We start from the raw sequence: 14,598 nt of genomic DNA, 5'->3' as shown, positions 1-14,598 counted from the left end.
TTTTAGGGATGTAAAACATTTACATCCCTATCCATTTTCCAGCTACTTTCTCCTGTTTCCTCTTACTTTATTTTCTAACTAATTCTTTCCTCTTATAATTATTATGTTTTTGTTGTCGGTATTATTAGATTTCTGTGGGGATACTGTGTAAGTATTTAAGTAGTCAAAAAAATGGTGGTTCATTTAAAAGATAAGGCTAATTTTTTACTTATCTGAATTCTCTTTTAAAATAATTTTAAGAGAAAGTTAACTGGAAATTATTTTGACTTGTTTTCATTTGTTGTTCCAAACCACCAGGCCTTACTACTCACACGTGCATGTATTCACACACACATTGTAAATAAAGACTTTCAAATAAAAAAACATCGTAAATCAAAATAATAACTTTACACTTTCAGGTAATATAATGACTACACATAATCCAAATTTTTAACACATAATGATTAAACCAAAATTATTACGAGGTAAAGATACAGTAGCAAAATAAAACAAAGGTTTTTATAATAATACAAAAGTCTAAATTACAATACAAAATAAATACACAATAACAATATACTAGATTAAATGAATTATCAACAGTATGCTGTTATTCAAACTGCAATTAAATTACACGATGTTGCAATAACACTCATTATGATCACTGGGAAGTTATGTAGCTAGTTCCATCAATTTCTTAATAAATTTTTTCATAGAATTTTTTTCTTAATATCACAGAAAGAAAGTAAAAATAAGCTGATAATTGAATGTAACGTTGTAGAATAGTCAGAACACCATCCCAATGAGTTATGCTACATTGCTTGATATAATTTGTTTTTGTTAAATTATAGTTAGCTTAATATAAATTCAATAATTTCTACACTGAAAATAATATATACAGTAATTAAAGTAGTGTAGTATGGACATCTTTTATTATTATTTCAGATAACAAGTACAATATTTAAATCACTAACATCACTGTGAAATCTTGGGTAAAATAAATCCTATAATAATAATAATAAGCAATTATAGATATTACCAAGATACAACTTAAGATACTAAAAAATAAACTTTTATATCTAACATTTAAAAAGTATAATTGTACTCAAAAAATGACCACATAGTTAACCTTTATTTAAAATGTTCTATGCTATTAGAGCAAATATAAAATAAAGCAACCACAATCTCATACTTGAGGTTAAAAAATGTACTTCTTACTTCATAATATATAATTACATCATCCATTTTTTTAATTACTATGTTTTTATAATAAATGAATATCATTCAATTAGTTAAAACAATAATATTACAGAGAAAAATCTAACAAAATAGGAAGTTAATTTGTTATAGAAATAAAAATAATTTTCTTCAGTAATTTTAATTTCAACTACAAGCCCTGCAGATAAAGAAGAGGTTTAACATTTAGCCTTAAAACTGCATAACAGATACGTTAGCTGAATCCTTGACTACAGAATAAATGGATAGCACCTCTGTACTACCTTTACCTTGGATAGCACCTCTGCAATTAGTGGTCTACACTGAATATACTATGAGAACATAAACAGATGCGATTCAATTTTTTACATATGATATATTCAATATATTTACATGTTTGGTTCAAATTTTATGCAGTAAACCAATGTCTGTAAATGAACTGAAATTTGCAGAACAACATCACAGTGGTACAATCAAAACTTACTAACCTCTATTTTCTGTAACATTGATCACAGACTCAAACAATGATGACTTTTTAGTTATCACACTCCCAATCAGATATTTTACATAACTATTACATAACAAATAGAAATAAATAATTTCTATTCTCTTCTCAATGTTGTTCTGCGTTTTCACTATTGAAACTTGCAATCTACATATACTTTTTGTTGCATATAGGAAGCTAACTCTTCCCACTAATATGAAAGGTACTCACCAAAAAGGATGCAACCCATGGGTATGGATGTACATATTTTTAAGGGTTATAAAAAAAGGTAAAATTGCATACTTACCAGAAGAGTGTTGTTCATGAACTGAAAGAACTAGACCATGAAAAGCATTTACAGTATCGCAATTGCTTTGATCTTTCAAAAATAAAAGCGGGATCAAAATACTAGTTTGTTTATTTTACTGATGAGGCTTAATTTCATTTGGGTACAGATCAATAAGTATTCTCACGCTTTTCATTAATGTGAGTTCATGATCGCTATGATCTACAGTTTATTGTACTGTAAATCAAAAACAAACAAGAACCTTCAATTCAATAAGATGGTGCTAATACTGCTAAGGAAATGATAATCAATATTACATCTTTTTAGTCTTTTGATCTGAAAAAACTTGTGGTCGCCAAGATCGCCGTATCTTACATTACTGGATTTTTTCCAAAAAAACTTTCAAAAATTAAGAAAGTGCAATTTTTAAAATGATTCTCATAAATCTGATGAACCGAAAATGAAAATTAACTCTAAAAGTGAGATTTCAAACGATACAAAAGAATTCATAGACAGGTTAGAGGAATCACTTTAAACATTTATCGTGAAATGAAATGTATGATCTATAATCTGTCCTATTTTATGAAAAAGTAGTTTAAAATATATATTATCAAATTTTAGGTCGCATCCTTTTTTAAACACTCTGTCATGTAGATCACTTGCAGACTGCATCCATTCCTTTTTGGCATATACTAGTGCATTCGGTAATATTAAGTCTGGGTATAAATTTTAATTATAAACTGCTTGAGTGGTATGTAATACACTGTATGTCTTTCACGCACATTTTGACAGGTTGTCAAAATGCACAAATGACAGATTCTGACTTCACACAACCTGTCATTCCAGAATATAAACCTGATTGTAATGGATTTATAATTTACAATGTAAAACAAAAACTGCACCGATTTATATTTGCCATCAGCTTTATTCAATTCTATTACCTTAGCAAAGTGAAATTTTTAGAAACTTTTAAATATTCATTTAACATAATTCTTTGTCATTAAATCTAACTTTTTATAAAAATTTCCAATAGTTTCAAAACAAAACCGCTTGATATTCCTGTTTAATAAGATTTTCTCACTAATTAGTAAGAGAAGCAATATCATAAATATTTAATGTAAATTTAGGTAGAAACTGTGTAATAAATCTAAACAACTGTTTCTTGCTTATTAACTACATGTTCTTGTGCAACTTTACAGTATACATTATTACATATCGACTCTGATGCAAAAAAAAAATAGAATTAAATCAATATAAATACTTTTGGCCGAGTAGAGTTCTGTAGTTATCTTAATAAGTTACTTTAAAGTGTGTTTTTACATTTTAGTTTAAATATTTGATAAACATAACGCTCTGTAATGTGACCAAGTTTTATCATAATCCATATATACATAAATATATATGAAATAAGAAAAATTGTTTGCAATTTATACATTCAAATTCATAACCTAATCTATATTTCTATATACTGTAAATAAAAAAATAACCTAACTTGAATTAAAGGAGAAAAATAAATTTATAATCCAACAGTGGCACACTGTATTATTTAGAAAAATAATAATAATAAATAGAATTTATCAGACCTACAAATAAATTAAATAAGCATTTTTAATCCAATTTTTATTTTCAGTTAAATTTAAATTGATACATCAGTTAACCTATCTTTCAGAACAAAATAAACATAAATGCATGCAGACTATCCTGATGACTCACTAGTATAATCTAATTAAAATCAACAAATAAAATTTACCTGTCCAGTAAATTCAAAACAATGAAAGAAATAAGCCATAAATCAGGTAGGAGGGAATTAAAATAACATAATCAAAAAAGAGTTGTTTGAATCAATTTACAGGGATTTTTACAAATTCATTTTGCAGAAACTGAACATTTTAGAATGAAGGTGCTGATAAAAAATGAAAATATTAAAGAAATATTATTTAAAGAAAAACTTCACATCCAGAAAGTGAAAGGCAAATATTTTGAATACCATAACAAATTTTAATAGATGTACTAATCAGAACCGTAATTATAACACATTTATACATTTTGATTAGGTTTTTACACTTCATCTATCGAATAAATAGTTACTAAATCTATGTTTCTCATTGTTGTAGCATGCCATTTAAGGAGAGCAGGAGCAGTTATTAAAAAAAAAAAAAGAAGAAAAATCATTAAGCCTGTTTATCGGGTAAGTCGTAAGGGTAACATATTCTGAGTTAAATGTAAATTGCATTTATTAGACCTTATGTTTCCACAATAACAGAATAACTTAGAAAGTACAAAGTATCATTCTGAAAAAATACAAATACGTGAAAAGTAAGGGCAAAGTCGATAGTCTTGGCTGCTTGCATTGAATTCTAACTACATTTACTCAATTTATTATATTCTTAGAGAATCAGTTCCTGTAGATCACCGAAGTTAAACATCTTCCTGACTACGGTTCCATGTGTATTGTTGAAAATTATCACTAGTAAATATCCATAGATGTCAGTGCCGGTAAAAGAAACAAAACAAAAAAAAAGATATTTTCTTAATAAGCAGTCATGTCTTCAATTGAAATTGCAAACCATTTTAAACTGAAATGACATTTAGTCAAAAATAAGACATATAGTTAAAACAGTCAAAAGTAAACTTATAATAATTTCTAAAAAAATAGACAAAATCAACATAAGCTACATTTTACTGATCTTCCTACAATCAAAAATATTTTAAAATAAGCAATTTATTCTTGTACAAATACTGGGGAGGAGTAAGGCTCTGAATAAAGTAGAGCTTTCAGTAGGCTATATCACCTTAGAAAAAAACCTTAGGAGTTAAAAAAAAGTTTCAGAACCACTGCGGTAACTGTGATCAATAGCTTTCACAGTACGATTTAAAATCAACATACATACAAGCTGAACTATCTCTTCAAATTCACCATCAAAGCTAAATGAATAACATATTGAACAATAAAGAAATTAAAAGAAAACACGAAACCAAAAGCTTCTAGCCGTCATAAAACAATGAAATATTTATAAAATTATCAGACAAGATTGTTTGAATACTCTTCATTACAAAAATAAAAACTGTAAACAATTAGAATAAATTTTTTAACACTATCTTGTTAATTCAATTAAACTATTTTTCAATGAAACACTGTATACACACAATATATTTTAGAAATGAAAATTTTCATAAAGGAATACAAAATTATTATATTACTCTTGCTGACTTCTACCCTTACAATGATAATTCTGTAGCTCATTTATTGCTGTACCACATCATAACTGAAATCAAACTACACCAAGTAAATTAAAAAGTAAACACATTTGCTTAATCATACTTCCTCTTCTACTTATATGCATGTGTAAATATGCACACATATGTATGTGCACATGCATTCTCTCTCTCTCTCTCTCATATACACACACACACACACACACACACACCCACACACAAATAAACATACACACACTCATATATATACACATACACTAACAAACAAACAATACTGTAGTCACGAACGTAAACATTCCATTAACTCCGGAAAATTATATAAAAAAAAGTATTGATAAAAATTGATTAATTAACCTGAAATATACACTTGCACATAATAATTATATAAACACAGCTTTTTTTCACTTGTAACTGTAACACTGTTCTTATACACAAGTTGATTTCTTCACCTCTACAATGCTGGCTTTAAGCTAAATGACAATTTAGGTCTCGAGTTATTTTTTCCTAATATTTTCTTCTGCTCTTCTTTAAGTCTCTTTTCTTGCTCCCTCCTCAACTTTTGTCTTTCTTCTTCCATCTTGCGCTGTTCTTCAACCATTGCTAAACGTTCCTCAGCCTAAAAAACAACAAAATATTTTCAATTCAATGCTTTATAAACAAGCAACAGTATAACACAACTAATACAGTAAAACTTTGTTGTGACATTTTTCATGCAAATTAAGTAAAATAAACATTATTAGTAGGATAACATTATCTGTGAAATATGAAAAACAGATCTTTCTTGTATTTACATACAACAGAAACTAATCTTAACATTATTTTACACTTTCATAACGTTTCAGTGGCAGAAAATCCAAATTTCTTGCATTTTGACTTATGTTAAACTGCTTGCATACAATTAAATTATTTAGCCGCTTTTAAATAATTGTGTACCTTGCAGTATTTTATGTTATATACATTATTTTTAAATTATAATATTACTAGTAATGCTAGTACTAAGCTAAATAGTACTAAATATTAAAAAAAACTAGTGTACATATATTATATAGTAATAATATAAGTACTAGTAATTGGATAATTACTAAATAAGAAAAGAATAATAAAAAGAATCTGAAAAGATAATAATCACAGATAAACTTCCTTAATCAAATCACAGAAGAATTAACCCTAATAAAATATCATAAAAATATCAATGGTGGGACAGCAAATGTGACGAAACAGTGGAGAAAAGCCATCAAAAGCACGGCTATTTCACCATTCCCAAAAATCAAAAACATTTTTCCAAAATCTAGTAAAAACAAAGAAAAGAAACCACCAGAACCCTAAGGTGAATAAAAAGATAACACCATAAAAACATTGAAATCAACAGAAAAATTCAATAAAACACAGTCAAGAGACTGCTATAAAACATTAAAAGATCAGCTCCAAAAATATGAGACCCCAACTCTACTAATAAAGAATGAAAATATATAGCCCATAACAATGGGCTAGTGTACCATTGTTATACTGTTGTCATGTCGTTGTTGTTTACCATTGTCTTTATTGTTATATAGACAATGCAGAAATCCTAGGTAAATATTTCAACACAATCCTAAATTGCAAAGAACCAACAGAACTTCTAAACTTTAACACCAACAACACCCCAATAACAACACCACCAGAAAACATCAGCCCTCCCACAATAAAAGAAGTCTACCAAACACTGGTGGGAGGAAATCAGGCTTTTATAGAGATCTGGCAACACGCAGGAAGATCAGCAAAAATTGCCCTTCATCAACAGCTTGTCAATATCTGATCAAATAACTACCAGAACACTGGACCACCAATCCTTATCAATCTACTATACAAAAAAGAAACATTCTTCCACCTGAACAAACAATCAAAGACAAACAGACTCCAGAAAATCAAAGAAAGAATTGGAAGAACCTGCATCAATAAAAAGTACCAGAAAGATGGACAGTGGTGGACTGTGCCCAACAAAATCATGTACAAAGAATTAGAACCCATCACTGATACTATGCGTAAGAAGAGACTAGGTTTCTTTTGACATACCATGAGGATGCAAGATTTGAGACTTTTGAAACAACTAGTACAGTACAATCTTGATTCGAAAAACACCAAGTCAGGATGCAGATGGATCAGAGAAATAAGAGAGCATCTGAAAGAAATTGGCCTTACACCAGAAGACATCACAGATAAAATTAAATAAAAGGAACAAGAACAAAGACACTCGTTTCACACTTACAAAAAAAACTAACGACACAAACATTTTCAACACTAGAAAGGGCACAAAGATTGGAATGTATGAAAAAGTACTGGAAGGACCACAAGGCCCAAAGAGTGCCATCAAAGAAACTTGGATAATGGACTGCTGACTTACGCGATCCTATGTGGTCATAAAAGATAATAAAATAAGTATTACTAAGAAAATCTGAAATTACAGAAAGGCCATTTGTTTATTTCATCAAACCATCAATTAATTTTCATCAATTTTATATTGAATTATTTCCATCCCAGAATAAATTTAAGGTGTTCATCATTACGTTAATTAGGGTGCCAAGCTGAACATCTGTCTCTAATTAGACTAGAGATGCTTATTTTTTTAATTTACATAATAGAAAAACAAATTTGGTGAGAAAAAATTCTTGTCTTGTTTGAACTTCTTTAGAAGATGTTTTTTTTAATATCTAATAATATGTATTTCTTTTTCTAGGCAATACAATGACTATAAAAAAAAACCAATCCTGAAACATTAAATTTAATCTTGTATTTCATTTTGTGATAAAGTAATTCATTAACAAAAATAATTACAAAATAAATGCGATACAACAATTTGGCAATTTAAACAGAACCCAATTTACTACTTCATGCACTCAGTAAAACATATATATATTGAGCTAACGTCACTATTTTTTTCCTCACTTTAACCATTCAAATATCTTAAAGGACCTGACATGTAAAAAGTTTTTGAACCAGTATAATTATACATTATTCCTACTGGTATCCTATACACGAGAATTTAGGACTACTCTTAACATTCTATTCTAAAACAAATTATAAATGCTATTTATAGCTTAACTGCATGTTATGTATAGGGCAGATAAATGTGAAGAATACAGAACAATTAGTTTAACTAGTCCATCAAAAATCTTCAACTAGAATTCTATACAGAAGAATTGAGAGGAGAGTGGAAGAAGTGTTAGGAGAAGACCAATTTGGTTTCAGGAAAAGTATAGGGACAAGGGAAGCAATTTTAGGCCTCAGATTAATAGTAGAAAGAAGATTAAAGAAAAACAAACCAACATACTTGGCGTTTATAGACCTAGAAAAGGCATTCGATAACGTAGACTGGAATAAAATGTTCAGCATTTTAAAAAAATTAGGGTTCAAATACAGAGATAGAAGAACAATTGCTAACATGTACAGGAACCAAACAGCAACAGTAACAATTAAAGAACATAAGAAAGAAGCCGTAATAAGAAAGGGAGTCCAACAAGGATGTTCCCTATCTCCGTTACTTTTTAATCTTTACATGGAACTAGCAGTTAATGATTTTGAAGAACAACTTAGATTCGGAGTAACAGTACAAGGTGAAAAGATAAAGATGCTACGATTTGCTGATGATATAGTAATTCTAGCCGAGAGTAAAAAGGATTTAGAAGAAACAATGAACGGCATAGATGAAGTCCTACACAAGAACTAACACATGAAAATAACAAAGATGGACCACTGAATGTGAAAATAGGAAGAGAAAAGATTATGGAGGTAGAAGAATTTTGTTACTTGGGAAGTAGAATTACTAAAGATGGACGAAGCAGGAGCGATATAAAATGCCGAATAGCACAAGCAAAACGAGCCTTCAGTCAGAAATATAATTTGTTTACATCAAAATTAATTTAAATGTCAGGAAAAGATTTTTTGAAGTATATGTTTGGAGTGTCGCTTAATATGGAAGTGAAACTTTGAACAATCAGAGTATCTGAGAAAAAAATATTTTTTTTTTTTTTTATATAGCACCACATTTCAAACTTCTGAAATGTGGTGCTATAGGAGAATGTTAAAAATCAGATGGGTGGATAAAGTGACAAATGAAGAGGTATTGCGGCAAATAGATGAAGAAAGAAACATTTGGAAAAATATAGCTAAAAGAAGAGACAGACTTATAGGCCACATACTAAGGCATCTTGGAATAGTCGCTTTAATATTGGAAGGACAGGTAGAAGGAAAAAATTGTGTAGGCAGGCCACGTTTGGAATATGTAAAACAAATTGTTAGGGATGTAGAATGTAGGGAGTATACTGAAATGAAACGACTAGCACTAGATAGGGAATCTTGGAGAGCTGCATCAAACCAGTCAAATGACTGAAGACAAAAAAAAAACTGCTTGTATAAAAAATTAAAAATGGCAAAAAATTTTTAACATATGTGTTTATACAGACAAGAAAAAGATGTGTTACATGAATTTTAATCATACAAACATAAAAAATGGATGCATTAGATTACATTTATTAAATGATCATACTTAGTAAAATAATTAGTACAGAGATCACAAAAGTTAAACAATCCTGGGCTTCAATATGCTGTTGACATTTTACCATTCACACCATAAGAAGAATGTAATAAAAGAGGACCAAATCCTCTTCTTTGACTTCTTCTCTAAGCAGATTCTAGCTGTTTCACTGTTACTCAATTTCATCTTATTATACCTCACTCCCCTTTTCAGTTATTATAAATTTATCCTTCCTTTTCTTCTTCTAGAACTTTTATCCACTGTTCCTTTTGATGCGTGAGAATGCAATTTTTTATGAAACCAAATGTAGAGCGGAAATTAATTTCAAAGATAGAGAATAATTACTAACTGTTTAAATTGAATGTAAACATAGATTAACAAATGATGAATACCTATATCTTATTCAGTTAGCTTATAGAGTTCAAGTAAACAAACTTCATGTACCAGTGTTCAAGCGGCAAATTCACAAGTATCTCCTGTAAATCCTGATACATATAAAAGAAACTACGCAACATTAATAATGGTTCAGTAACCAAGTGCTATTATATTTTTAATTATTACAGAAATTTAATGTAAGATAGTGAAATTTATTGTTTGTGGGCAGGTGACTATTTCATAACTTAAAACTTAAATAAAATGTCTTAATTTATTTAAATTTAAAATTTAAGTTTTAAGTTATGAAATAGTAAACTGCCCACAAACAATAAATTTCACTATCTTACATTAAATTTCTATGATAATAAACAGATAAATTCAATTCAGTTTTCATCATCTGATTGTGAAAAATTCGTAGCATTGTCAGTAATAAGAGATACAACGATCAACGCTCAATTTTGTTTTCTGTTATATTATCCCACTCCCAATAATTTGGTTCAGTAGTATCTGTTTCATGTTTCATAAAGATATTCCATTCCTGCTGGCCTGTTTTATCTATGGCTTTTAAGCATAAATTTTTAACATCAGATATTTTAAAAGCAGTATTTTCTGATGCTACATAACTTTTGATTTGTTCCCAAATTAACTCACTTTGGTTGCATACACAATGATAGGGAGGTGATCGAAGCACAGTTTTGCTACCAGATCTTGTTAACTCATCGATTTTATATATATTAAAATTACTTTTAATATGTGAAACCCTTTGCAATAATCATACCTCTTCAAAAATCACTACTTTTGAATTAAGCCTCATTTTGATATCATTCTTTTTCCAAGACAGGCCCGCAATTCTTTCCTTTTTACATGAATGATAAGGGGCATTGTCTAAGACAATAACTGAATTATCTTCCAGCGAAGGTAACATATTGCTAAACCATTTCTCAATAAATAAAATTCATGTACTTTTTAATGAATCGCATTTTTATCGAAATTGTCTACTTTTTCTTCAATTTATCTGCAGGGTTTTGTTTTTTTATGAAACCATAATTCATTAGTAGATTCATATTAGCAAATCACATTGTTATACACTGAAGCAGTACAACTTCCACTTATGTTAGCAGTTTATTAATGACATCAGAAATAAACGCAGTCAGATAACTCTGCAATTTGCTTTTGAAAGCATTTAAAATGATGTGTTTTTCTGCATGACAAGGACGTTTTTGTGACCTTTTTTCAGAGGGGATATCAATAACGGTACACTATTATCAGTTGAATCGGTATCAGACATGGTGTCCAAGTACAAAATAATGCTGTAATCAAGTCACAGAAACACAAATCTAGAAATACACTACCACTCACGTTTCAGTAAACTTAAAAAATTGCATTATATTAACTTTAAATAACATCAGAGTAAATAAATGACAGACACAGAAATTGAACACTAGAACAAAAGAATGATCATATGAAAAGATCAAGGGTTTTAATAGAACCAAGAAGACATAATTTTACATAAACTTTTTGATTACATCGACTACTTTATGAAAAATTAATTATATGGTGACCATATATGAGTAATGATTATAGTGTTGTATACAAATATGGCCACGTTGTGAATCGGCACTGATGCAAGGGAAATGACTCGGCAGAATCACGATGAAATCACTCACACAAAGGAAATGTTTGTTTACTCTTCACTCTATAAGCTAACTAAATATAGTATAGATGTTTGATGAGTTCCCTTAGATTCACAAATAATTTAATATAGCAAATTGATAACAATGACTCCAAGAATTGTATTTTGCAAATATCTCATTAAATGTTCATTAAAATTTTAAGTAAATTTACAGGCAACAATATAGGAAGTAATAGAAAAGTAATCCTGCATTCTGCAGAGATTGTCTCTTGTGTAAATGAAAATTTTTCACCTAAAGTGATCAGAATTAAAACTGTAGCTAAAGTCTCTTAAATATAATACTGAATATATTTTTTAAATAATTGAAATATAGTATCCAATGTATTTCAATGATCAAACACACATACTTTGCAACATTAACATTTTCATAGCAGGTCCAGCTGTCTGTATTATTTCACTTGACCTTTTTGGTGCATAGTCTACCTTAATCCAACTGCAGTACAATAAATATAACCTTCCACAAGTTTTCAGCACATGTTCAAAACCTTTACCCTAATTTTATCTTTGCTTTCTGACTTTTTAGATTTCCAAATACAATAAATTCATCTAATAAGCTTTTGATTGGTAGCATTAACTTTGATTTGTCATGTCATCCTGTATCATCTTCCTGAATGTTAGTGTAAACTTTGGACGTTGCAAATATTATGGTTCGGCAGCTTTGAGGTAAAACATGTGAGTAGTGCTTGTTTTATTTTTGTTACCGTACAAAATGACTGAACAGGTTGAGTAGAAATCTACATTAAATTTTGTCAGAAACTTGGTGACATACAAGTAGAGACAATAATGAAGATTCAAATGGCTTTTGATGATCAAGCTATGGGTGTTACACAAATTAAAAGAGGTGTATCACCATTTCCAAGATGGCTGAACGTCTGACAAATGTGACGAGCATTCTGGCAGACCTTCCACTAGCAAAAACCTAGAAAAAATTGAGCAAGTTTTACAGGTAGTAATGAATAATCATTGAATAACAATTAGAGTTGAAGATGAAGTAGAAATTTCATCTGGCTCAGTCGATATTAATGGAAGATCTTAGGATAATGCACACAGCAGCAAAATTTGTCCCAGAACCTCTTATCCATGAACAAAAGGAAAATGGGCTGCTAGTTGCACACGATATGCTGATATACGCTAATAGAGATTTTATGAAAAAATAACCAGAGATGAAGCATGAGCTATGGCTATGACCTTGAGACAAAAGCACAATCATCCCATTGGAAAACTCCAAGTTCTCAGTTCCTTGTCAGCTAGAAATACTATTTGTGCAAGAGACCACAGCTTTGGGAAAATGGCAATTAGAAAATCCATCTTGACAATGCTCTAGCCAATGCATCACGACTTATCCTGAGATTCTTGGCAAAACTTGGAACAAACAATTTCCACAGGCTCCTTTCCCATCAGACATGGCTCCATGTGATTTTTGGCGCTTTCCTGAGCTTAAAATTCCATTTAAAGGAAACATATTTGTAAATAGAGAAGAGATCAAAAGAAATGTGACAGAAGGAGTTGGCACTCACTAAAGATTACTTTCAAATCTGCTTTCAACAATGGATAAATGTCTTTCTGGGATAAATGTCACATTAGTAGGTCTACTTTAAAGGGGACAAGAAAGTAAACTAAATAAATTAAATATTTCTATTTCTATGAGCCAAGGTTGGATATTTTTTAACCGCACTACTATTTAACTTCCCTACTATTTAGCATAGCATGCAATACATGCAATGTATTTAGGATCTGTTCCTGTAACAATTCTCATGTAATAATACTGCCATGTACCATTATACATTTACATACTCTTATATACAGAAAAATGAAGTCTTTTTATTAACAAACAGGACAGTAATTACAATGATCTCTCACCAACTTGATAGCATGTTTGTGGTTATTAACTAGATCAATTAAAAAAAAGATTTTAAAAAGTTTCCATTAAATTTACCAATTAATAAACCTTTAACCGATCACGGCTTAAGTATATAAAGTTTGATCTACTTGCATTACAATCAGAAGCTATAATAACTCAGAAAGCACAAGAGAGCAGTTAAATGTCAGAAAAGTTAAATTCTTCAAACACAATATATTGAACAGAAAATTCAGTAACAATGAGAATACATAATAATTTTTCAACTATTTCCACCTCTCATTACAACCAGACACAAGTATTTTTTTACACTTACCAACTTCTTTTGAGCTTCCTCAATCTTTCTATTATTTTCAGCCATAATCTGTTCTAATTCTTCCCGCTTTTTTCTCTCTTCCTCCTGAAATAACAAATAATATATGTTAAGAAGTACCCAGATATCGATCCACTAAAATTCATTTTTCCCTTTGCATAACTGTAGCGTGCAGTTTATATTCAATATTATCTTGTATTCACTCAAAGCTAACGCCCACCATTCATATTCTTTTAAAAAATTAATTTCAGTATAATATTTTACTACAACCCAGTCTTTGACCGTTCAGAAAGACTTCACAAAAAAAAATGCATAACAATTATTTGCAAATAATATATTGTAAACTACAAAACATAAATGGAGTAACTACTTATAAAGGTATAAAATAATCTTCCCTGTTTTACCCATATTTTTAATTATATAAATGTGAAAAAAACCAGTTACTTTTAAAACATTAACCCGTACATTGACAGTTATTTTATTCCTTCAAAATATTACATTGACATTCTGAACTGCTAAAACATATTTAACAAAACAAAAATGTCAAATAAATAATACAAAAAAATATATAGAAAATATACACTAACTGCACACAACTGAAGGAAGTAAATAACTTCCATAAAAAATTACAGCTAATGAACACCTGTAAAATAGCTGAAAAGTTAAGATTAA

The 14,598-nt window shown here is 29.4% G+C and overlaps 1 protein-coding gene across 2 annotated transcripts in view; it reads right to left on the bottom strand.

Annotated features, from left to right (window-relative positions):
- Positions 1-368: 368 nt before the first annotated feature.
- Arglu1 (Arginine and glutamate rich 1) overlaps positions 369-14,598 on the bottom strand; it is a 40,881-nt gene continuing 26,651 nt past the window's right edge. For both annotated transcript variants that reach the window (XM_075355840.1, XM_075355839.1), the window contains 2 exons: positions 13,930-14,013; positions 369-5,793 (listed from right to left, as the gene is read on the bottom strand). In XM_075355840.1, coding sequence (XP_075211955.1) covers positions 5,629-5,793; positions 13,930-14,013 — 249 coding nt within the window. In that variant the 3' untranslated portion in view covers positions 369-5,628. The remainder of the gene's footprint in view (positions 5,794-13,929; positions 14,014-14,598) is intronic.

The sequence above is a fragment of the Lycorma delicatula genome, chromosome 2 (assembly GCF_047948215.1).
Source record: "Lycorma delicatula isolate Av1 chromosome 2, ASM4794821v1, whole genome shotgun sequence".
In the NCBI taxonomy this organism is placed as follows: domain Eukaryota; kingdom Metazoa; phylum Arthropoda; class Insecta; order Hemiptera; family Fulgoridae; genus Lycorma; species Lycorma delicatula.
Note: the sequence above shows the minus strand (reverse complement) of the source record. Positions and strands in the feature narration are given on the sequence as shown.